The 26,132-nt window shown below is 45.3% G+C and overlaps 2 protein-coding genes across 3 annotated transcripts in view; one reads left to right on the top strand and one right to left on the bottom strand.

The window, feature by feature from the left end:
• Positions 1–8,210, top strand: part of LOC135378352 (5-oxoprolinase-like) — a 54,146-nt gene extending 45,936 nt beyond the window's left edge. The window contains exons 30-33 of the mRNA XM_064611367.1: positions 185–267; positions 3,623–3,783; positions 5,355–5,452; positions 8,032–8,210. Coding sequence (XP_064467437.1) covers positions 185–267; positions 3,623–3,783; positions 5,355–5,452; positions 8,032–8,124 — 435 coding nt within the window. The 3' untranslated portion in view covers positions 8,125–8,210. The remainder of the gene's footprint in view (positions 1–184; positions 268–3,622; positions 3,784–5,354; positions 5,453–8,031) is intronic.
• An 8,451-nt stretch (positions 8,211–16,661) lies between these two features.
• Positions 16,662–25,756, bottom strand: LOC135399974 (speckle-type POZ protein-like). 2 transcript variants are annotated; one of them, XM_064631710.1, is made up of 2 exons: positions 25,543–25,756; positions 16,662–17,842 (listed from the first exon to the last, which is right to left on the bottom strand). In XM_064631710.1, exons 1-2 carry the CDS (start codon positions 25,628–25,630, stop codon positions 16,779–16,781), a joined length of 1,152 nt encoding a protein of 383 aa, XP_064487780.1. In that variant the 5' UTR covers positions 25,631–25,756; the 3' UTR covers positions 16,662–16,778. The 2 variants fall into 2 exon arrangements, with proteins under 2 accessions (XP_064487780.1, XP_064487789.1); XM_064631719.1 differs by lacking the exon at positions 25,543–25,756 and adding an exon at positions 24,622–24,766.
• Positions 25,757–26,132: the final 376 nt, after the last annotated feature.

The raw sequence follows: 26,132 nt of genomic DNA, 5'->3' as shown, positions 1-26,132 counted from the left end.
AAGTGATCCGTTAATGGTGATTGGCGGGGGCGTGACGCAAAGAGCTCCAGCACCGGGTGACGCGTGCCCTAGTGACGCCACTGCTTGGAGTGGTGGCGTGCTATTTCCAAGTGATCTACCTGCCGGTGTGGCAGTCTGGTTAATGTTCAGGGTAAAAACAAGCTTCATTCCTTGTTCACTACAGGGGCCACGCTGGAACGGTAGAAGTGGAATCCACACTCACATGACGAACACTCGTATCACGGACCCCGAAATTTTGGAAAGACGGTCAGTGTCTGCTTTTGTGAATGCTTCTGATGTGCCTGGTTTCCTTTTTGCACGTATAATGAAGGATAAAATAGAATACAACAGTTCAGACACTGCAGGAATTCTTGTGTTTTAGTGTGTGTATTTATATTCACCACGAAGGACTCGACAAAGCATTTGACCTTGTCACAAAATTGCAACAAATACAGTCGACCCCCGTTTTTCCGGACTTCATTTATCCGGATCCCGTGGTATCCGGACAAAAAGCACGGGAACGGATTTTCCTCCATGTATTTTGTTCTCGTTTATCCGGACTTCAGCTTCCGGACTCGGACAAGAATTCCAGGGAACGAAAGCCGAAAACTCTTGTAATCCAGCTTCAGTTATCCGGACTACCGTGAGTAAGAGGAGACGCTGACCCCGCTTCGTCACCCTTTTCGCTGTGTTCGGGTTATCCCTGTCACGTGTCAGGGACCTACATTCCTCCGTAGGGGAGACAACCGTGCACAATGACCCCCTTCTCTATTTGTGTGCGTTGGGTCACGTTGACCAGTCGAGTCATTTGGAAATATCTTGAGCAACTGTCCGGTTCTAGAGGGGAAAACTCCAACCCGAGGACCTGCTGCTTACGGCCCGTTGGCCGATGAAGACATTCCCCAAGCTGAGCTGCGATCCCTGATGCAGAGGCTCACTGCGACTGCCGTAGATGATGCTGCGGTTTCTGTCTACGTTGACGTTGATAAGGATGATGATGCGTGTGCAGCTGTGACTGATGACGGTGTGATTGCTGCTGTTGCCTCCGATGATATGCAGCAAGACGGTGCCGATGACGCCAGTGAGAAACAAGGCTCCGACATTGACACTTTGCGTCCGCACTGACATTCTTCGACCAGCGCAACAGCGTGGCTCAACTCTACGCGATTAGCAAAAGCTTGCAGGAATCGTGTGCCTACACTACTATGGAACAGCTGTCATTGACGAGATTTCTGTGTTTTAATTAAACCTTGCTCTGTAGGATGCTTCTATTTGGTCGTTTCATTTATCCGGATGCCCCGGTATCCGGACGATTTCGCCGGGAACGGCACCGTCCGGATAAACGGGGGTCGACTGTGATAAGTTTGCGGCATTCCTCAAATCTTCTAGGCATTTATTGCTTTTCCTGGAAGTCGAGTCTACTTATCTTTAAAAAAGTAATTTGTTTTCGTAGATGGGCAGGTTGGTACATAATCTGTCGATGCAGCGAGACAGGAATAAGGACAACACGAGTGTAGCGTGTCTCTCGTGTTGTCCTTGTTCCTATTTTGCTGCATCGATGGAAGTAATTTTTTGTCGCGACAGCTAGCCCATTTCAGTAAGTAGTAAGAGGTGTTGGGGGGGGGGGGGGGGGGGAGTGTGCGTGCCATGATGGAGCCACAATAAACGTGTGCAAAAAATTCTCGCTCATTTCCTCTCTCTGCTCGAGGGAGCCAATGATCACGACGAAAACAGCCCCGCGTGACATACCATGTTTGCTCCCCTCATATTTACCATAGATTGAAAAGTTACCCGTCAAAAAGAACTTGTTACAAGTTAAGTTACCGTGTGCAAAATGTAATTAAGTTAATAACGAAGTTCTTCAGCCTGAAATGTAGCTTGCAGTTACTGAGTTACTTAAAAAAAAGAATGAGTTACTTCCAAGTTACTTCGGACACAAAATAGCATTACACAGGTGCAGCGTGCGTGAGCAGTTGAGTTAGACCTTGAGTTGCTTGTGGAGGATTGCAACACGCTTAGATCGTTTTCGTTTATGTCCAACAATAGACCTCTCCCTGTTTGTAAACAAATGGCGTCATAGTGTTCGACAGCAGCAAAATTTGGTAGAATTGAACTACGCTCGAAGCTAGATATGAACAAGGTCACACCCGAAAGCCACGGTCTTGAGGGGATTACGACTTGGTCCCTTAACGGGATGCGACCCTCGGTCCTACTTTTCTTTCAATTGGAGGCAGCGAATAAGTGCCCGTTCGTGGAACCCAGCCGTGACGTTTCTCTGGTAGATGTCTATTCGAACGCCTTGCATCTCACTCCCTGTGGGCGCACAATGGTCCAGCTTCATTTCAATGGCAGCGGTTCTGACTTCCTGAATAAAATACAACAACAACAACAAATAAATTAATGATAATGAATGGGGAAATTTGCCACACTACCCCAAGGCACAATGGGCAGGATGACATGTGTCCTGAGGATGAGGTGATGAACGATGCTAAATAGGGTCGATAGTCAGTGGAGTCAGGAAGACATCAGAACGGTATGCGGTTCAGGCGGGCAGAACGGTTTTTGTGTGCTGTGGTTTTGAATAAAATACAGTCATTGATTGAATATCACGTTTTATGTCGAAAAATGCTAAGAAGGCACGGGAGGGAAAGCAAGAAAATATGTGGACGTGAGTGGAAAGCGAGTTACAAGTAACTTGGGACTTAACTTAATTTACTTTGGCAAAGTTACCTGAAAAAGGAACGAGTTCCTCTGAAAGTTACCACGGCGCAAAAGTACTGAGTTAAGTTACCAAAAAAAGGAATTTAGTTACAGTAATGAGTTACCTGTAACGAGTTACCTTGAAGTCTGATTTTTATCCTCTTGAGGACCGGGGATGTGGAGAGCTACCTGCTACAAGGCAGGTGCTGCAGACGCTCTTGTCCTCTTTCTCTGACTTTTTAACCTCTACTGTGTGGTGAACAGGTGGAATAGATAGAAAGTATTTTCAACCCAATGAGTAACCAGGAGTGCTGCCTTCCATGTCTTCATATTTGTTGCAAATACAAGTGCTGCAGCGGTAAGAATGGAGGCCCTGTGCTTGGGCTCTCTATAGTATCACTGTGTACAGCGTAAATTATTAGGCATGTGTCGCCACCGGAGGCAGATCTGGTACTTTTCTGCGGTGGTTCTGAGCTCGGGCAGCATGCTACAAATAAAACTTAAGGTAAGGTAAGGTAAGAAACACTATGTGACTGCAGAAATTGTTATGAAGGTCAGGACATCCAACTCCTCCCCATGGAATCATGCCTGATCGCTATGAGGAAGTCCGACTGACATTTGTCATCCAATAGGACACTAATACACCATACACCATACACTAATGCCCATTTTTCGACATTGCGCCGGTTTCTCCTGCTGTTACCTACGCAGTTCAACAGCGACCAAAGTTGTGGCTGTCTCTTAGCCTTTCTTTTTCTTCTAATTTTTGTGATTCGTGTTTGTTCTTTTAAATGACCTATTACTGTTAGCTAACTTTGTTAGAGGCAAGAGAGTAGAAATGTTAACAATTGAACACTATTTCGGTGTTGCCAGTCCATGTACCTTGGTGAGTTCCTTAAATATGTTTGCCTTGTTTGCGCAGTTATCCAGTAATCCTGAAGCGCTACCACCTAAACCCTGGCACTGGTGGCAAGGGCTGCTTTACTGGTGGTAATGGTGTCATCAGGGAAATGCTCTTTAGGAAAGAGTTCCACCTCTCAGTGCTCACAGAAAGGCGCGTCTTTGCTCCTTACGGCCTCAAAGGTATGAGGAAGTTTGAGCAAGGTTCATGCAAGTAATAACCCTGTTACACGGGCAATCTCAACTGCCATTGAGGCCAACAGCAGTTGAGCTGTGCTGGGTTTAATTTCTCTATCATATGATTATGTCACGTGACCAGTGGCATCACTAGGGGGTGCAAGGCGTGCGGTCCGCACTTGGTGACACTACGGAAAGGATGACGAGCCGCACCAGTACTGTCTTTCTCTGCGGCACGATAACTCCAAAAATAACATGAGGAGCTCTCTTGCTAGCTCGTGACTCTTTTTGGGCGTGTGGTGTCATATGATTGCTTATTGTGTATCGCCTGGTATGGAAAAGGACACATTATTGGGAGGAGGGGTGAAGCGAACAATTGCTGCACCGGGTGATGCGTACCCTGGACATGCCACTACACGTGACTACTGTATATCGATAAATGTAACTTGTTATCTTGTTTTCTTCATTATTTCTGTAAGTGTGTTTTGTAATATAGGTTGTAAGAAGTTCCTGCATTTTTTTTGTGGCTTGCGTCCTGAAGCAAGCTGGGATTGCCATTCAGTTTGCTGATTGCGGCAAATTGAATGGCTTTCCCAGCAAATGACGTTCGCTTCTATTGCATCGAGCTACTCGAGGAAAAAGAATGTCATTCGCAAATGAATGTCACTGTCGACGATTAAGGCACCAGCGCTGAACATATACGAAGCTACGTATATACAGGTACATTTGTTATATATTTTTTTCTTCTCAAAACTAGCGAAGCATTAGATTGTTTCACAAAATTGTTGCCCCTTTGGACAACGCTCAGTTGGCTAAGTATCACAAGCCAAACCCTATGTGGAATATGTCAATCGCGCGGGCGTGGGAGTCATCTGGGAACGAAGGTAGTGCTCTGAAAAAGTATTAAGCGTTCCTTCCTTCATGTCGAAACTGCGATAAAATATTGGAGTACAACATTTGATCCATGTTTAATTTCTCCTAATGGTTTATCGTTGTTGTTTTTGCTACCTCTCTACTGCCGAGTGTATGCAGTCTGTGCGAGAGGGAAAGGGGAATGCCATTTCGTTTCACCGTGTGGCACGGAACATATGTCATTAGCTGGGAATGGCCTTCAGTTTGCCGTGTGACAGGGTATAAACCACATAAGAGCCAGCATAGTCCAATTGAGAAGCCAATCCACAATCCACAGCAGGCAATTATTGGATGCATGGTACGTGCCCATTGCAATTGTAACTGCCATCTTGCCAGTTACTGGTTAAACTGGGATTGTCTGTCTCAGTTGCAGTCAACTGCCATTGAGATGTCGATGACAGTTGGCGCAGCCGTGTAAAGCACCTAGCTGTAGTTGGGCTTGACTGCCATTGGCTGCTGAAAGCACCTGTGCAGTACCCCCGTAAGGTTGCTGGCAGTTGTATTGGTACCATATTGTAGAGAGGACTGCCAAAATGAGCTGTTACATAAAAAGGTGTTGGTTTTGCCTATCCTGGTACATTTCTAAGGAGAAGCTTTTTGTGTGCTGGAATTGGACAGTCATGAAATAATATGTAAATTGCTACATGCAAGCTTTCATGGTGCAGGTGGTGAACCAGGGCGTTGTGGATTGAACCTGCTGTTCTTTAACAATGGACGAACTGTCAACCTGAGCTCAAAATGTGCACTTGCTGTGTCACCAGGGGTAAGCTGATAACAAGCTAATATTGGTGACCCCAAAATATTACTCCACTGAGCATGGCACTACAATTTAAACTTGATGTTCTGAACATCTGTTTTTGTTGGGCATGTGCAATTGAAGTGTGAACATTGCATGATGCAGCAACAGCGATGTAAATGTCAGAATAGCATTGGATTTTCCATTCTCGTATTTTTAAGATTTTCCACATCATAGCTTTCTACCACACAATTCAAACTGCTAGGATTTAGCTGCAGGTGAATACAGTCAAGCCTGTTTATTACGATCTTCGCTATAACGATAACTCCGATATTACGATCAAATTGCTGGTTCCCGTCAGCTGACCCATTGAGATACATATAGCGAAGACATCGATATAACGATCGCCGCGAAAGCGTTTGTTTGCATGTTGCGATCAGAATTCTCCCGATGGCCAGTAAAATGCATGAAATTTGAAAGGCAAGATTCCACCTTTTCACTGAAAACAAATTACGGTGGCATTTTCAAGAGCCTTAGCTTCCGTGAGCATTAGAGTGAGAAAACAGTGCCTTTAACTGCACATGACTGCCGGCGATTAGATGGGCGTGAGTTTGAAGAGGCCCACGAGAAGTAGAGGAGGAGGTTCCCTCTCCACATCGTTCTCTCGCCCTCAAGCTTTTTTTTTTTTTTTTTTTGGTTTGCTGCGTGCTAAGATGGCATCTGCAGTTCCGGGACGCCGTTTAACGAGGAAATGCACGTGGCTCGACCCAAAAGTTGCACATGCTCGACAGATTTTGTACTGGTGGAATACGTCCTTGCAAGCAGAGTGTCAAACCACAAAAAATACGGGTTCGGTTCGGGTTCGCGTTGCTTTGATTTTGTTCCGGTTCAGTTCCGGTTTGGCCACGCCAAAAATCGAACCGGTTTGCAGCCCCGAATCTGTTCGCGAACCGGTTCAACGCTTCCATTTTATATGTTTCATAAAACTGCTTTTATCAGGAAATGCGTGGCTAACAGCTTACTGCTGTTGTCTGCATTGACGTTTTTAGCGGTCAGGCGAGAGAAAGGAAAAATGCATGAACGCTTATTGCAAATAGAGTCCACGCTGATGAAGCAGTATAGTCCTGCTACTTGCTGTTCCCAAAATCTTTCTTCACACCCACAGTTCCAGCAAGATGCACTTAAATGAAGCCTAATAAGATGGACAGCGTTACATAGACAACAGTACTTGCCGGCACACTACATTCGCAGCGTGAATCTATCTGAAACTGTACAGAAGCATGTCGAAAATAAGCCTGCCAGCCTTACTCTGTCCGAGCTCACTGCAGTGTACTAGTTAATCCACAACACAAAGGCCATGTGTCACGACACAATTGCACTACCAATAAGCAGAACTGCATTTACTTTTCAAACCACGACCAATCAGACAGGCACCGTTCTGCATACGCTCCTTCTCCACTTCTCATGTTTCTGACTTGTTTAATTTCTACTGCTCACGTGTAAAGGGAAATGTTGGGCGTTTACTTAATCACATAGTTGTCCTATAGAGCTACATAACTGGCCTACTCCATTCCTGTTTCATTCGTCCGCAGTGCGCCTCGTCTCTGAAAAGTAGACGCCGCAGCGCGTGCATGGGGTGCTAGCCGCGGCGCTCACAAGGACAACTGCGCTTCAACGTGTTAAAAAGACGCTGAAAGTATACTTACTATACGTCCTCGTTTGACTGCTAGGTGAAAATTTCCGAAATCCATGATATCGACGCATGATGATGATACCAATATGTCTTCGTTTGGGGATTGAGAGGAACACTTAAGCTGACTTCTTTTATGTCAGAACCGTTTTGTTGTGAACCGGTTACCGCTATTATTTTTTACGGTTCTGCTCCAGTTCGGGTTCAACAGTGTCATGAAAATTTCGGTTCGGGTTCGGTTCGGGTACGGTATTCAGTTCGGGTTCGGTTCGACACCCTGCTCGCATAATACATGTACTGTGGTACATGTACATTTGGACATTTGGTAATTTGGTACATTTGGAACCACATACATGTACCACAGTACATGTATGTGGTTCCAAATGTACTGTGGTTCCAAAACGTGAGTTGGCAGACAGTTGTGTTACTCCACCGAAACACACGTCGACGAATTACCCGTGAGCGAGACACGTTCTGATGGACAGTGTAGTTCCGATAGTGAGGAGCGCAGCAGCGCAGCACTGGATTACGAGCAGTGGACGAAGTCGTCTATCTCAAAAGGTGCAGAGCCTCACGTGGTATCGGCAGGCATGTTGTCGTTGGAACAGCTTTCAACACAAAGCTGCGTCAATTTAGAGTTGGATAAAATGATTTTGCGCTCGAAACAAATGCACGCATGTTCATCGGCGTTCTACTTGTGCCATTCTACTTCACTGATGTGATCCTGACTGGCGATTTCGCAAAAGGTAGTTTCTAACGATGACTCCGATACAAGGATCGGGGTTTGCATTTCCTTCAATGTCGTTATGAACAGGCTCGACTGAGATGAGATAAGCTGAGCTGAGCTGAGGTGTGGATAGGTATCGCATAAATACATTCAGTTATTAAAAAGTAACCTTTTCCTGTTTTCTTGCAGGATATCCTTCACATAGAAACACCTGGTGGCGGTGGCTTTGGGTTTCGGACTGATTCCGATGACTCGATGACATCCATTACAGAGAAAGACTAACTATATTTTTATAACAATGTCGCATATGAGAAGAAACAACGAAATAGGCGTTTAGGCCTTGTAATAATAAACCATGATCATTGGAACACTGCTGACCTTCTAGTGGAAACCAGACAGGTGACATCATTCGACTCCGCGTTAAAGCCCCAGGGATCTCAGTTGTCTCGCGACGTAAACCCCCAATTACATAATTATAGAATAGTTGTTAAAGCCCTAGGTCAGATTCCTCTCTTCAGGTGGTAAGGAAGATTTGATTGGCTCTGAAATGGGAGAGGACAATCAGTGACGAAACCGAAATAACAAGAAAATGAGCGTGCTGTCTCAGCCCACCTTTGGTCCCGCGTTCACGCTTATAATTTTCTGTTAATCTATCACGGAATGATAGAGCAGAATCTTCTCCCTGTTCAGAAAGATAAAAATGTGCCAGCGACGTGCTCGAACAACTGAAAGCATATCGATTAAGGAAAGGTCCTTTTCCAGCATGTGTCCACTACGAGGTTCCTCTGATCATTATTTTGGATGGGGCTTGATGTATTGGTCATACCGGTAATGGTGGGTAGAAGAACCTGCTTGAAAAATCAAATGAATGAGAATGAGCTACACTAGATGAGACACTTGAGTAAGAAAATCAATGCATTGTAAAGGGACCTCTGGCTTCATTTGCAGTGTGCCCTTGAGCATTCCCAATGATGGCTATAATTAAGGCCCCTGGTTTTCTGCTGCGGCAAATTTAAAATTCTGTGGCTCTGACTTGTAAATTCAGCAATTTTCCGTGGCAAGCAGTCAACGGCTGCTTGAAACAGGAAACACTTTATTTTCTTGGCTAATGTGGTAACAAAAATATTTTATAATATTACAGATTCGAAGCACTGTTGTGGCTCAGTATTAGATACATGATATTTGCTGTTCTCCTCTGACAAAGAATGTCGTCTGTCACCTGCAATCATTTTGTACCTGCTGAAAGATGTTTTGGCATCTACAGAGTTTATAGGAACTTTATAGGAAGGAGCTCAAAATACATGCCCCGTGGAAGTTACATCTTTAGGACACCATTTTTGTTTCTGGGCTGTAGGCATTATTTAAGAGTCTAGGCAAACTCCAAAATATCAAATCAAAATCCCCCACTTCCACAACTAAACTGCACACGGGAGGGACGCTTCCGGGAGGGACGCTTCCGGGAGGGACGCGGACTTCCTCAGGTGGAGTTTGCACAATAAACTTGGGCTAACGTTATCTTAAGCTAAACTACAGTCTGTCTGTGTCGGTCCTGCAGCATGGGCAATTTCATAAAGCATGCTTCACCTCATGCAGGGAAGCGTCAGGTGAAGCCCACTTTCCGGATATTCGAAAACCCCAATATTGGGTATTCGATTCGCGAATGAAATACTTTGTGTGATTGCTGTTTGATTCGAATTCGATAACTCGAATATCCACACTCCCCTAAAAATAAGGGATTCTGTGAAATTCCACGCTAAACAAAGGATTCCCCCTATTCATTTTATTTAGAAAGGCTAACGTTTCGACAAGAACATAGCCTCTATTATGATGCTGCATATTACTTGATTTTTATAATGCTCTTACAGCATGTGGTGATGGTATGTTAGATGTCCTAACTTTGAAGACTTAATACATAAAGTAATTTGGATACTGGGAAAAATAATAGAGCGGTGTCATTGTAAGAGAGTACAGTCGACCCGCGTTTATCCGGACGGCTTCGTTTCCTGTGAAAATGTCCGGATAGCGGGGGAACCGGATAAGTGAAACACGAAAATCCAGAATGATCCTAAAAGGACATCTTTATTGACCATTACACAGAAAACTATCCATTGTCATCTGTTTCATTCTAATACACGCATCCAGTTCTTGCAAACCTGTGTTAATGGCATTGACTTGCGGAATATTGTTCTGTTGTACGAAAAATAATAGCGCTGTTCTCAGTGCAGCCCACGCATTTTCTAGCGTCACAGCTGGTGCATTCACGCGTTAATCATCAGATTCTTCTTGAACACTACCCGAAGCGACGACACTGACGATGTCGTCATCTGTGACTGCAGCGCAGGGGTCCTCGTTGCGGACTTTCTCAGTCTGAAATGACCAGACTGCTCAGTGGATTACTTTTGTGTAACGTGCCAAGTCGGAAAGGGAGAAAATCCTTCCTAGCAACACCCTCTTTGTGTCAGTAAAAAGGGGGCCACGACCAGGGTTCTTGACCTCAACTGACTAGGTGTGGGCCAAGTGTCATTCCCGGACAATGACCGGATAATTGAAGCCGATTGTTGGGTATTAGTCACTTCTGTTCCCTGGAATTCTCGTCCGAGTCCGGAAGCTGAAGTCCGGATAAACGAGGGCGAAATACATGGGGAGAAACCCGTCCCCATGCTTTGTGTCCGGATAGCGCAGGATCCGGATAAATTAAGTCCGGATAAACGCGGGTCGACTGTATCTGAATGAATGAATGAATGAATAGAGAGTTTGAATGAGTAAAGTTTTTAGAAGTGCAAATGAGCTCGGGGGGGTATAACCTCAACAACGCATAGCACTCATATGACTGTGCTACGTGCAAGTGTCTCTGAAGCCGGACACTTGATACCTTGTAGGTAATATGTACATTTCGTGCGTTAGATGCATGCTCAAAGGTTCAAGTGTGAGGAAGGAGGAGTCTGCTGGAACGTCCGAGAGACATCCTCAGATACACTGAGCGGACAATGGAGGGGTGTTTCGTGGTCATTGTATTGTATCGTATTGTATAGCCCTTAGGAGGATTTACATGGAAGTGTTGGGAACAAAGGATCCCACACTGTTTGATCGCTAGTCATTTGCACTGACGATTACACCACGCTGGCACGATTTCCTTCGAAATTGCTGTTGTTCTCGGGTATTGGAGACTTTTTATTGTGTTTGTCTGTCACTGTGCCAACTCAGCTTGGTTACTTTCCATCATAGTCTACACATGCTGATATTTATGCAGATATCTATGCTGATACCTATGCTGATACCATGTTGCTACCATGTTGCTACCATGTTGCTATCTGGCTTGGATATTTGCGCCAGCCTTAGATGTGGGCTTCTCCATTTAACATACACCGCCCGGACGTACTTCCTACCTATCCTGATGAGCCACCATGCTATACTACTGCTATATGAACAGTGCTTCATCATTGCATGCTCGTTTACACTAGCTCTGGTATACACTAAAGCAAGACCTACTAATAAGTTGAACCTCATTAACTCGAACTCGGATGCCTCGAAAAATCGGTCAAGTCGAACGTTTCTTGCGTCGGGGAATTATCTCCTATTCGCGTTTTTCGCCAAATCGACGCCGCACAGCGGTGAAACTCGGGACTAGCCAAACCAGGTACACCGGGCCGACACCCCACGTACACTTGCGGAGAAGTTGCTGCTTTTCGCATGAATCGCTGAGCTGCACCCGTATTTTGCTGTTGAAATCATGGATGAGGTAAACATTGCAGACAACGGCCAGCGAACTAAACCAAACTAGTTTTGTTCTGTGTCACAATGCGATTCTGCGCGCCGAGGGGACAGCCAGTTTGTTTTTCCGCGTTTTCTTCTTTCCAAACATAGAATACCGCCTACTTAGACGCATCCTCGGAAGAAATGGATTGAGCGACTCAAAATCAGCAAACCTGTTACATGAGTAATGTTTGTTTGTCTGGCAGAGCTCTTGGAGCGGTACTGCCTACCTATTTAATGAACGTTCTTTGTTTGTTTTTTTGTTTTTTGTCTTTTTTTCTGAAGCACACTTCTGTGCAGCTCACGTCAGGAAGGGAAGCAAAAACTTGTCTAGACAAAACAGAACAAGTTTGTTTCAAACTTGAATAGCCATTACGTGCAAGAAAGCGCAAGAGATAGCGTGAAAACGTATACCAAGTCAGTTTTGTAACTCTGCATTTGAATCAGCTACACACTTAGAGGATGTTAGCTGTAAGAGAACTGCAGCACAGATGATGTGTGCTTGCATGTCTCTCACATTCCTGCAGCGCAGGACACTCGCTGCTTGCTATTTCGGCCTCGCAACCGGTAAACGTGAAATTCACATTCACGAAATGTGGTTGATCAAACACGCCAGAACTTCGCAAATAATACTCGACAACTATAGCCTTCTCTTTGGACAACCCGGTTACGCCTGCCAGAAGTATGTGAGAAGCGTTTTATACTCGTTCGCCTTAAACGCATCGAGAATTAGCATTGCAGTTCAGAAATCTCAAAATCGAAACTAAGCGACAACCTGGATTCGTCCGCCATGTTGGAGTTTAGATGCGCTACCTACAGGTCACGAAAAACGTGAATATTTGCCATGCATTTATCGCCGCTTATCTCAAGGTTTTCGAGATGAAGTTTGGATATCTCGATATCTTATCAGCGAAAACTTAGAAAACGTGAGTAATCATCGCACGGCATCCCTGTGCCGGCGTTCGCCCAAGTTATTTTCTACTGGTCTATCAGGTGCGGAGCGGAGTTAGGTTGCACTGTTGCACTAGAGTCACTAAATAGGGAGCAGAGTAGCGACACTGAGCCACGCCGGCGAGCGGGACCGCCATCTTGGGTCCGGCGCAGCTGCGTCGCCTAGCAATGCGACGGCAACCGCCCCCTTCTCCGCCAGTGAACAGCGCAGAGGAAACCGGTTTTGGATGGAGGGGACTCAACATCATGACGCGTTCCTGGAAGGACAAACCACGTGACACGATCGGTCCAATCGCGGACACCGAACGGCGGCTTCCGCGCGGAAAAGGAATGCGATACTCTGTAGCTCTATTTAGTGACTGTAGGTTGCACCACCTTGTTCTCCGAGGAGAGGGGGTATGCCCGGCCACGGGGCGGTCGCAACGATGGCCGGGAAGGCAGTTCTCTCACGAGCTCGTCACGTGTTCGTCACTTCCTTCGGTTGCTTTCATCACATTTGGCTATCTGTTGTAGAAACCTTCTGACAGCGTGAGTGCTAGAATCATTGCAAACCTAGAGCACAGCAAAAGCAGTGCAAAGCGTTTACACTGGTACGAAAGTTTTCAGCACCAAGTATATTCATCGCGACGTTTTTCGACGCCATGTAGTCTCGACGACTATTTTTGCATGAGAGAACTGATGTTCTAAGGCTGGAACAACACAGAAGGACAAATACATACAAAGCCTCAAATTGCCTAAGAAATTGACCATGAAAGATGGAAGTCACTGAAAAGGTTAGCCAGCTGTAGGATTCGAACCCACATCATCTGGATTGCCGAGCGACTTCCAAGGGTGCGTCAACCGAAGGGACAAACCAACCACTCTCTCACTCATCCCCCTTTCAGTCTTACATTTTTCTCACTCATACACACAATCATACGACGGGATCGACGCAAGCGGCAAATGTTGAACATGAGAGAACTGATGTTCTAAGGCTGGAACAACACAGAAGGACAAATACATACAAAGCCTCAAATTGCCTAAGAAATTGACCATGAAAGATGGAAGTCACTGAAAAGGTTAGCCAGCTGTAGGATTCGAACCCACATCATCTGGATTGCCGAGCGACTTCCAAGGGTGCGTCAACCGAAGGGACAAACCAACCACTCTCTCACTCATCCCCCTTTCAGTCTTACATTTTTCTCACTCATACACACAATCATACGACAGGATCGACGCAAGCGGCAAATGTTGAACATGAGAGAACTGATGTTCTAAGGCTGGAACAACACAGAAGGACAAATACATACAAAGCCTCAAATTGCCTAAGAAATTGACCATGAAAGATGGAAGTCACTGAAAAGGTTAGCCAGCTGTAGGATTCGAACCCACATCATCTGGATTGCCGAGCGACTTCCAAGGGTGCGTCAACCAAAGGGACAAACCAACCACTCTCTCACTCATCCCCCTTTCAGTCTTACATTTTTCTCACTCATACACACAATCATACGACAGGATCGACGCAAGCGGCAAATGTTGAACATGAGAGAACTGATGTTCTAAGGCTGGAACAACACAGAAGGACAAATACATACAAAGCCTCAAATTGCCTAAGAAATTGACCATGAAAGATGGAAGTCACTGAAAAGGTTAGCCAGCTGTAGGATTCGAACCCACATCATCTGGATTGCCGAGCGACTTCCAAGGGTGCGTCAACCGAAGGGACAAACCAACCACTCTCTCACTCATCCCCCTTTCAGTCTTACATTTTTCTCACTCATACACACAATCATACGACAGGATCGACGCAAGCGGCAAATGTTGAACATGAGAGAACTGATGTTCTAAGGCTGGAACAACACAGAAGGACAAATACATACAAAGCCTCAAATTGCCTAAGAAATTGACCATGAAAGATGGAAGTCACTGAAAAGGTTAGCCAGCTGTAGGATTCGAACCCACATCATCTGGATTGCCGAGCGACTTCCAAGGGTGCGTCAACCGAAGGGACAAACCAACCACTCTCTCACTCATCCCCCTTTCAGTCTTACATTTTTCTCACTCATACACACAATCATACGACAGGATCGACGCAAGCGGCAAATGTTGAACATGAGAGAACTGATGTTCTAAGGCTGGAACAACACAGAAGGACAAATACATACAAAGCCTCAAATTGCCTAAGAAATTGACCATGAAAGATGGAAGTCACTGAAAAGGTTAGCCAGCTGTAGGATTCGAACCCACATCATCTGGATTGCCGAGCGACTTCCAAGGGTGCGTCAACCGAAGGGACAAACCAACCACTCTCTCACTCATCCCCCTTTCAGTCTTACATTTTTCTCACTCATACACACAATCATACGACAGGATCGACGCAAGCGGCAAATGTTGAACATGAGAGAACTGATGTTCTAAGGCTGGAACAACACAGAAGGACAAATACATACAAAGCCTCAAATTGCCTAAGAAATTGACCATGAAAGATGGAAGTCACTGAAAAGGTTAGCCAGCTGTAGGATTCGAACCCACATCATCTGGATTGCCGAGCGACTTCCAAGGGTGCGTCAACCGAAGGGACAAACCAACCACTCTCTCACTCATCCCCCTTTCAGTCTTACATTTTTCTCACTCATACACACAATCATACGACAGGATCGACGCAAGCGGCAAATGTTGAACATGAGAGAACTGATGTTCTAAGGCTGGAACAACACAGAAGGACAAATACATACAAAGCCTCAAATTGCCTAAGAAATTGACCATGAAAGATGGAAGTCACTGAAAAGGTTAGCCAGCTGTAGGATTCGAACCCACATCATCTGGATTGCCGAGCGACTTCCAAGGGTGCGTCAACCGAAGGGACAAACCAACCACTCTCTCACTCATCCCCCTTTCAGTCTTACATTTTTCTCACTCATACACACAATCATACGACAGGATCGACGCAAGCGGCAAATGTTGAACATGAGAGAACTGATGTTCTAAGGCTGGAACAACACAGAAGGACAAATACATACAAAGCCTCAAATTGCCTAAGAAATTAACGATGAAAGATGGAAGTCACTGAAAAGGGTAGCCAGCTGTAGGACTCGAACCCACATCTTCTGGATGCCGGTCCAGGGTTCTACCAATAGACGAGTTCAGAAAATTCCAGTGCTCTTTGCGCACGCATTGCATCCTGGGCGCGTGCTGAGCGGGAGAACGAAGAAAAATCCTTCACATTTCGCTTTCGCTGACCTTGACACGTCGTGGACAATAGACCGGCAGGGGAGAAATCGGAAGAGTTTGGAGGCCACACGTTTCTTTCGGATTAGTAAACTCCCACAGTTCAAAGCGGCGCTAAGCACTCTGGGATTTTCTTAACTCATCTATTGAGCTAACACACCTCCCCAGCGACTTCCAAGGGTGCGTCAACTGAAGGGAGAAACCAACCACTCTCTCACTCATCCCCCTTTCACTCTTACATTTTTCTCACTCATACACACAATCATACGACGGGATCGATGCAAGCGGCAAATGTTGCGGCATCAGTTCTCTCATGTTCAACATTTGCCGCTTGCGTCGATCCCGTCGTATGATTGTGTATATATGTAATTGGGTGTTTACGTCGCGAGACAACTGAGCGTATGATTGTGTGTATGCACAATGTGTGTACAAGGTCAACAAGAGGCTCAGCTCTTGTCCAAAAATTTCTCCTTGCAAAATGAAAAATACCGTTACCTTGATACCAACACAAAAGGGACAAGGTTCATCCGTTGCGTCGTTCGTGATTTATGAGCGGGAGAAACCGGGAATTTACGCTTTCCCCTCTCCTCTGCCAACAATGCAGAGCTAGCTCTCATTGGTCTATCCTCAAACGGTTTGTCCAGTCATCGCGGAAGATTATTTGAGGAGACCAATCCAAGGCCTCTCCGCATTGTAGAGCTGCTTGAGAAGGAGAGAGGGAAAGCGTCACTTGCGTTTTTTTTTTTTTTTTTATCGAACATAAATTACGAACGACGCAACCGATGAACCCCATTCCTTTTGTGTGGATGTCAAGGTAATGCCATCTCTCATTTCACGAAAAGAAATTTTTGCGCATTACTGTCGTTCTAATGCGCTCTAGTTCCTTTAGCAAATTCATACTAAATAAATGCATTCTAGAAAGACCTTCATTGACCACTTCTGGTATATGTGTGAAGGTATTTGGTGAAAGAGTTCCACGCGCAAAATGTATTTCGTGCTTGTTCAGAGCCCTCGAAAGCAGCGAGTCACTCCCAACCTTCCTCCGGCTTTATGCTCACTTTCTCTTCAAACATGGCGCTGTAGATGCATTCAAGAAGGTGAGGCTCCTCCTCTATCATTGCCTCCCAGCCGTCGGATTTCCTGACGTCGTCCGCGTGCGTGTTGATGTAGTGGGTGGCAACGCGTTTTAAATGAGCGGCGTTAGTCCTGTCAGCCAAACGGAGGGCATCGACGGCCGTATCAGCTGTGAGGCACAGAGCGATTTGCTCTTCACACATCGAGCGGAGCCTTTCCAAGTCGTACTTGTCCGCCGCTTGAAGAAGGTCGCAGGCCATACTGCACAGGTTGGGTGCTTCGTCCGTGTACACGAAAGTTAGCATTTCCCTGACGACATCTGCAGACAGGTCTTTTACTTCTACGAGGCTCTCCTGCTTTTCTTTCATGTCGTTCATGAACATCGCATGAAACACGGGTGACCGCGCAGCTAAAAGTACCTTGTGCACGCGAAATGTTTTGTTTTCCGCAACGATGGTCAAATCGGTGAAGTCCGTGTTCTCCGAGAATCTGCTGACGTCGTCTTTAAGAGTCGGTCCCTCCAGCGGTTTTCGTAAGGTGCAGGCCATAGAAATACCAGTGTCCTTGACTGTGGTCAATTCGCACGACAGGGTAAGAACATCGTCGACCAGTAGTCCTTTGGCTGTGTCGAGAAAATCTTTTTTCTCGCCGAGCCACACGCTGAATGCGTCGATCTCTGGCGTGAACTTTCGAATAAGCATGTCACATTTTCTCACCGTTCTCCCGTTACCACTGACTATCCAGAACTGTCCTTTGGCCACAGCAGTCCCAGTGCCGAGAAACACCAGCTCGAGGAACACCGTATCGTAGAAATTGTCCTTGCTCCATGGGTACAGTCTCAGACACCATTCACTATCAGCATCTGGAGAAAACTTATCGCTCTCTACGAAATCGTCACGGGAACCCAATCGAAGGCTGAAGTCTTCGATTACCCACGTGTGGACACAGGTTTCCCTCTTCAATCTTCTGCAGCTGTAGGTGTGTGTTAGAACATCGCTTCCAATGCCCGGTACACCTGGAACAGAATTCGAAACATTACAGGAATACTGGAAACATAAAAACGTAGAACCCCTTACGAAGTGATTTTGCATTAAAAAAACTATTTTGGAAATGTTTGTGTGGTAAACGTGCACGGAGGTTCATTTATTGACGTGTTACTGGGAGTTTACTTCGTAATGCACTGTTGAAGGGGTGCTATAGCTCGAGCTTTTTAATTTTGGTGAGAACAGTTCGAAGAACAAGTAGTTCCGACAGCATCGAAATATTCTTCGCATACCCGTGGAAGTTTAAAATAATTTTCTCTCTCTCTCTCTTGCGTTTATAGTTCCTTGTGTCCCTATGTGTCCCGTTACTCTTTAAGGGAGACTTCGGAACGATCGGAGAAAGAATTGCTGCACATCGTAGTTGGTGCATAACATCCACTGTATACCTGCTATCAACTTTGTTTCTTCCTCATGTGACGAATTGTGCCTCAAATTAGAAAGTAATCAAACCGAAACAGGAACGTGGAGAGCAGGTGGCAGACATTTCTCCCTCCCAAGGCCACCGCGTTGACGTCGCTCTGCACGAAGCGGACAAGTAGTGTATCACGCCGGTCGCTGTGTTACATTCCCGAAACCAAACAGTCGACGAAGATTCGGGATGAGATTACTACACTGATGCAAAGAAATAGCGGTCCTGTCCATCCTTTGTCCTGATGTCCTTTGTCCTTGTTCTGATGTCATCCTGGCACGTGAAGTGTAAGGTACCAACACATATTTCATGCTCTAGTCAGTAGTCACACGGACGTTCCACTTCCAGATGACGTGTTAGTTATAATCTAGGTATATCGTTCTATTTATTTTTTTAGCAGTTTAAATCATATCCTGTTGGTCGAAAAACAAATAAATGCATAAAAACGTAACTAAGAGACCTTGTATCATTTTTAGTGGCTACCTATAATTTTGTAGCATATTAGAACCTGGAACAGGTTTACAGCCTCTGAACCGGTTAATCGAACCGATATATGTGAGCTCCGGACCTGAACCGGAACCGAACCTTTATGGCCGAACCCGAACGCGAAACAAACCGAAAAACGTTTCGGTTCGATGCTCTGGGTAGAGGCGGGTGAGTTTGGGCGAGTTCACTGTTTCGGAGGGATGGATGAGTGCGCTTTTAGCGACATACTGCAGTAGTTTTTTCTGGTCTTCAACGCATGTGCCCACGAATTGGGTTGGATTTCACTGCTGCGTTCTCCAACACCATGTGACTGAAAAATTGTGAAGGTTTGCAGCTCGCCGCTATCATTGGGATAAGAAGGATGAGTTATGGTGGACACACCCGGTGCATTGCTCTTATTAGAAAGCAGCGACGCGGTGACAATCTAAAGAAACAAGTGGTACCTGCCAAACAATTGAATCGTTACGGGACTTAGAGGTGATCAGATTAAATACCAAAGGTATCTTGCACTTTACATATACAATCTTCCAGTCACGTGCTGGACAGCACTACAGTAAAATCCAACCCACTTCGCGGGCACGTTGTGTGTGTCGTTTGCAGCACACTCATTCACCCCTCCGAAGCAGTGAATTCGCCCGCTTCCGCTTGCCGCTAGGGTGTAGCACCGGAGAAAAAGTACGCAACTCACGTGTTTCGTCAACTTTTGTCGGAACCTGTACGAACAAGTGCGTTAAATAAAGAGATTGGAGAGCAGCATAATGATACAGCACTGCAAAAACTGGTGGGGAGTAGGAAGGATAAGATGGGTCCAGACTTGTAGAAAATACTGCGCAAAAGTATTTAAAATGAGATACTAAAAAGTCCACGTAAAAGTATTTAAAATAGAGTACAAAATACTCCAAACAAAGTAATTTGAGCAAAGTGCCTTAGTATTAGTAGAAAGTGAAACGTGTATTCTCCTATCGTCCACTGGATTGCTCCAGACGCTTTAATTCGTTCTCGTATTTTCATCCTTCCATCATCATCTTCATATAATGTTTCACGTGCTGTGGGGTAGAGTACCGCTCCACCGCGGTGAAACACCCCATCTCATCGTCATCATTTATTGTTGTTGTTGTGACCGTGCAAATGAAAGGAAGGTCTTGGTGTCAAGTAATGTTTGGTGAACCTTAGTGAACCTTGGTGAACGCAAGTAAACTTTGTTGATATTTTCTGGCCTAAAACTTCGTAATCCCTCGTGTATGTCAGTTTAGGTCTTTCAACCTCTGGCGCGTGTGTATTACTTTGGTGACAAGGGAAATAAATGCCGGGATTCTGTTGTACCTAATCCCCTGGGGATTCAGGTATCATCCTATATGGGCGAAGTGTGCATAAGGCCCAAGTGATCAGAACGCCCAAATGTTCATAAGACCCGAAAAAAATTTGGGCCTTTTGAGCATTTGGGTCAAATGAGAAGGGCAGGGCAAGGTGTCCAGAAGGCCGAAATGCCCAGAAGGCCAAAATATTCATATGGCCCGAATGGTCATATGGCCCGAAACCCAGGAGGGAAGACTAGGAGTGACCTAGATACTGTATTTTCTTTGCACATATGCGCAATATTAATTAAATGCTGAATGCGACAGAGGAGAAAAAGGTAACTGAACTAAAAATATTAATAAAAGTACTGAAATGAAGAAACAAATTTTCAAGCAAATAAGATATAAATGTGACAAAAAGTAAAATACAAATACATATTGAATCCTTACAGCGTTCAATATTTCGCTCGGTACAGATTGGTAACCTCTGTGCCTAATATATTTATTGAACAAGTGATTCGTTTGCCGCATTAAAAGCTTTTCAACTTTCGCTTGAATACTGCTATGACGCACAATATGTAGCGCTTTTTCTGCGAAGGTATCCAAGCCGGGCACGGCAGTAGCGTAGCCAGAAAAAAAATATTTCTGGAGGGGTTCAGGAGGAAATTTGCATAGGAGAGAAGGGTTTACTCCGCCTTTCTCTCTTCCAGATGCGCTACCAAAGGTACGATTTCGGGAGGGGTCTGAACGTCGCAAACCACGCCTACGCATGGGACCGTTTTTTCCGCTCTAACCCATCGGTGCAATTTTTTCCGAGACCATTTGTTCCGTCACAAAATTTTCCGGGGCCATTTTTTCGGGGCCGTTCGACCAAATGGCGCTCTATCAAATAGGCGGACACCTTCGAATTGATTCTGTAACTGAACTCTTTGGAGACTAGATTTCACAAGGTGGAAGAAGCGCATTGTTTGTGTTCACGTGAGATGCGCGCTGCAGAAGGAGCATATTCCACTGAGTGACCGAGTGCAATTGTCCAAAATGGGCACTGCATGATGAACATAATAAATCTCAGTCCCGAGCAAAATACCAAGCCGTAGCGATTCTCGGCAAAGTGTGAAATTCCTGCGCAGTCACACCTGAAAAGCGATTTTACATATTTCTCGCGTATAACTCGCACTGATAAAAGTACCGCATTTTTCTGTGTACAAGCTCCGTTATATATAAAAAAAAGTTCTCTGAAGAAATCCTGCGCAGGATGATGACGCGCATATGATCATTAGATGACGCGCAGGACTTCTTCAGAGAACTTCTTTCAATGTATAACGGCGCTTATACACTGAAAAATACGGTCGAAAAAATACACTGTTAGTCTTCCGTTCTGGTTTTCGGGCCATATGACCATTTGGGCCTTCTGGGCGTTAGGGCCTTCTGGACACCTTATTCTGTCCTGCTCATTTGACCCAAATGCGCAAAAGGCCCAATTTTTTTTCGGGTCTTATGAACATTTGGACGTTTTGGTCACTTGGGCCTTATGCACACTCGGGCCATATGAGATATAACCGGGGATTCACATGGCAATAAGTATAGGAACCGTTTTCTGACGAAGTTGGCTATTGATAACAAGGCCAAGCGTGGGACCAGCCTATTGGATAAATGACAGATTCCCGAATTCCCTAAAACGAAAGAAAAAAGAGGGTGAAGTTCCAGTGAGCTGAAAATCTGGACACACCGGGAAGTGTGCTTGACGAGGAAGGAAAGTATTTTGAGTACTGAGTAGCAAATACCGGCGAAAGTATTTTGAATACGTTAAAAATACTTGCCACAAAAAGTATTGAGTAGTGTGCCAAAATACTGCACTTTGAGTACGTACTCAAGATACGTACAGGTCTAGATGGGACCTAGCGCTTTCTTTCCCGCGCATGAATTATAATAGGCCGTAAATTGACGTAAGCAGCGTGCAAAACCGTCGTTGCAGTGTTTGGGCAGTACCACCGAAGAACATCCTTTCATCCAATGAAGAGTCACCGAGGTTTTCTGAATGGTCTATTTGCTGCATATTGAACTGTATTGATTTACTGCCAGCATTACTTTACAAAGTATAACAGAGGCAGCCGGAGCAAGCGTTGCGCCACGGTCGCGCTAGCATGCGCGTCGCTCATGCATATAGGCTGAATTTCATGGCAAATTATGCAAATCCGAATTCAAATACAAATCCTTGGGCATAAGTGTGATTCAATCCAAATCCTGTTCACAATGAAACCGCCAATCATATCCAAATTGAATATTCCAGTCTCTCTTGTGGATTTAAATTCGGATTTAAATGAAATCCAAAATTTCAAAACCCCAACACTGAAAGAAAGGAGAAGTACTTCCACCGACGCTCGGTGGAAGTCAGACTTTTTCAAATTTCAAAAGTCATTTTTATGATTCCCCCTCCGTTTTCAAGTGAGATAGTTCGCAACTCTGTTTTGTTGGTGTAAATGATTGTGGGAATACCACAAGCTTGAAATCCATTTGGTTGCGAAGTCTCCCTTAGCGGGGACTGTGCATATATAGCCTGCTATTGTCGTTCAACCTATCAATGACATCTCGGGTGCTGAAGGATAGCTTTATAGTGTAATCTTATAACACTAACTTATATATATATTATGCAGGAACAAATTATATATACGTACAACGTTTCAAACGCTATATTTTGTCTTCCGGTCGTTAAATATGCGAACAAAAAGAAGCACCGAGCATGCCGTTCTAAGGTTGAACATACATAGGTCATACGTCATATATACGTCAGTTATCAACCTGGCCTGACATCTCATCACTGCCACATAGATGTTATTTCGCCCAATTGTCCTGGCCAATCTCCCTTAGTGGCTCACGACTATCTTTTGATTGGACGAGGAAGAAGGTTGTACATGACTGTAGTTGAATAAGTGAATTAAAGGAAAAAATAAAACCTAGCATTATAATTTTAAGATTTTCATATGCTTGGAAAACATTTTGTAGTATACGCCTCAATTATACGGCACACAAGTCATTGCTCGAAGTGCAAAACATAAGCCACTTCAACTTTACGGGTTGATAAATGTATCATCACTGTCTGTAATGCCTTCAACGCACACGCTACCTTGAAAGCGGTAGTGGATAAAACGAACACTTTGCAGCTGTATCAAATACAAGCACTTGCAGCCCTAGCAGGTCAGAAATTTTGTTTTGCTACGCGGCACATGTACTAAAAACAACCGTATCGACGCAACAGCCTCCGTGATTGCTGCAAGAGTTGGCGCAAATTTGCGTTCCTTTTTTTCGCTTGTTCTTTTTATTATGTTTTCTAAAGTTAGTTCTGCGAAGTAAAGATATTTTTACATAGACACGCTCTTGAACTTTGATGAACTGTTGCGATATAAACCCTCGACGGCTTTCCTGAAATCTTGTACCTCAGACTGACAGATGGAATGCAAAAACTTTACAGTCAAAGGTCACTTTGTACAGAATAGCTGAAAGCGAGCGGATTGATGTAACTGTTTTTATAGTGACATTGCCTCGATTGGAAGAGGTGTAAAGACACGTCCTCAAACTCAAGGAGATCTTCTCCTCAATGGGGGCACGTTGTCTTCTTTGTAAATGGTGACGTCTCTAACTTATTACAATTTGCAGCATGAAAACAACGAGCGGAGAGCTGTCTCTGCGTTATCTGCCTGCCCTCAACCCGGAATGCGGCCTCTGAACAAAAGTGGCATTGCGCGAATAAAGTCAACGGGTTCGCACATTTACTACGATGCAGCAATGTATCTCGATATTTCTGAGGAATTGCGTGGTCTCCTCAAACATGGAACCCGTCTCTCCAAGCCAGCAAGCATTAGACAACTCGTCCCAGAGGCGTCGGAGGGGAGTATTGTACTGTTTTTGAAACAAGTATAACATTTTACCTACTTGTATATAACGTATTTATGAAACAGTACTGGCTGCTGTGTTGCAAGGCCGACGAAATTGCTATTGCTCAGGGTATTCTTAAAATATGAAGTTCGAGTCTACATTGTGGCTATTTGCTATGGGCACAATGGTATATTTGCCCATATCGCACGGCAGGCTGATGTCTAGCATCAAACAGCGCAGAATAGTATTCGTATAGCGACACTTTTGGAAAACATCGCAGATACGCAAAAGATCGCATTGTTTGTTTTCCTAGCCCCGTCCTGGCATCACCTGGTACTCTGTATTGCGCCAATATTGTGACACCTCCTGACTTGCGAAATGGAACTCGCTCTCGACCACGGCGCTCGAATGCCACTTTTCTCGCCGGTCTTAACATTGAAATATAGTTAGTACAGCTGACGTGAAGACGCCCTATAGTTATGTTAAAAATTCCCAATTGTTCACCACTTCCTCGGAGGCGGACACAGGCGTAATTTTTAGTAGCAGTAGTGAAGTCCGGGAAGATAGACACACTGACGCACAGAGTATAGTACATCATATTGGACAACAACATTGTTGCGGTTCCCTCAACCCACCTTTGAATCCGTACCGAAATCAACGCGTCATTTCCCTCGTAAAATATGCCTACCTTTAGGAAACCGCTCGGTCTGCGTCGCCATTCCGCAACTTCAGCGCCGGCTAAAATTAGGTGCACGACACAAGGAACGCGCTTGCGGGGATGCAGGAACAACTGTGCGAGGCGACGCACTGGTGCGCGCATAGGCTGGTTTTGTCAGCAGTGACGTTGGGTCTATTTTAAAGCAGCAGTCCGCAAAGCCGTACCGGAGCGCCCCCACATCCCATCTTACTTGCTTTGCGAACGTGTAATAAATTTACCGTGTATCGTAAGATGAGAGACCCGGTTGTAGGGTCAGTCGAACGGGCGGGGGGGCTGCAACAATACGGGCGGTGTTATAGTACAAACCTTTTCGCTTCTTCCGAAAAGCTGCCTAGCTCGGGCGAGTTTTGACCCTAAACATACAAAAGTTCTAAATTTGTTTATGGCTGCAACTTTTTGCGCACTGCATTCTGATTCCAAGAGTGTATTGCTTGCATCGTCTATTCATTGATTTCAACTCGAAAGCAGAAAAGGAAAAGTTGTTCTACCAGGAAGCTTTCCCTCGGTATGTGAATGAGTTGTTCGCAAACGTTGAAATGCGAAATTATGGTTTGAATAAACACTGAGCGTCCTTTACCTGATACCTGTTGACGAGCCTACTTCGTCTGTAAGTTCTGTCACAAAGGCAGTCGTCAATCATGATTGAAACCAATGGGTATTGAACATGTGCGTACCTAGCGCTGCCAAGCGTGTCATGTATCATCCTTATCATTATTATTAATCGACTACAGCAAAGAGATCCATACCTGGCTTTCCTACGGACTTAGAAAAGGCTCATGACGCTGTGTGTGTGTGGTTTATTGGAACCAAAGATGGAAGCTCGTCATGTATCTAATGGTTTCCCTTCGCTGATCCTTATACTGTACAGAGAGGTATACGGAAAGTACTCACTGTGCTCATTGTCCTCGGGCAAAATCACACAGTAGATAGGGTTATGCCAAGGCTCCGATGGCCAGCTGGAATATTCGCAGAAAGGCATTCGAACTGAGGAGACCGAGGCGCACTCCTGATATTCCAAAAGCAAATTGATTTATTGCAGGCTGGTGGCCAGCCGTGAAGACGAAGTTTGAGGAGCGTGGCTCGCGGACGCGGCTGCCTCGTCGTCGTCCCAGTGGCCTGGGCGCCACACAGCCTGACTGCAAGACTCCGGCAGAAGCGATCGGCCCAGGAGACGGATTTGGCCGGACGGGCACACACGTCTTCGGATGAGTGAAGGGGTGGTGTGGAAACTGGGGCGAGGAAGACAGGGCCAGGAACAGAGCGCGATGGCTCGGTGAAGGCGGGTTTCAGTCTGTCAATGCTGACGGTGTTGGGCTTGCCGTTGACCGAGACGGTGAAAAACTTCTCTAAACGACGGAGAACGGCGTGCAGTCCAGAAAATGGCTGCTGGAGCGATTTTCGTACGGCTTCACGGTGCACGAATACGTGCGTAGCAGTGCTCAGCAGCTGGGGTGGTGTTGATGGCTCTGGTTGATGGAGCG

The sequence above is a fragment of the Ornithodoros turicata genome, chromosome 1 (assembly GCF_037126465.1).
Source record: "Ornithodoros turicata isolate Travis chromosome 1, ASM3712646v1, whole genome shotgun sequence".
NCBI lineage: Eukaryota > Metazoa > Arthropoda > Arachnida > Ixodida > Argasidae > Ornithodoros > Ornithodoros turicata.
The sequence above is the reverse complement of the archived record's forward strand: the minus strand, read 5'-3'. Positions and strand labels throughout refer to the sequence as shown.

What these genes read in the sequence shown, in the direction of transcription:
- LOC135399974 (XM_064631710.1), bottom strand. Translation starts at nt 25,630, where the DNA reads ATGCCTTTCTGCGAATATTCCAGCTGGCCATCGGAGCCTTGGCATAAC. An exon ending in GCCCGAGGACAATGAGCACA is followed by an intron (nt 17,843 to 25,542) that starts GTGAGTACTTTC and finishes ATTCTGTTCCAG; the next exon opens with GTGTACCGGGCATTGGAAGC.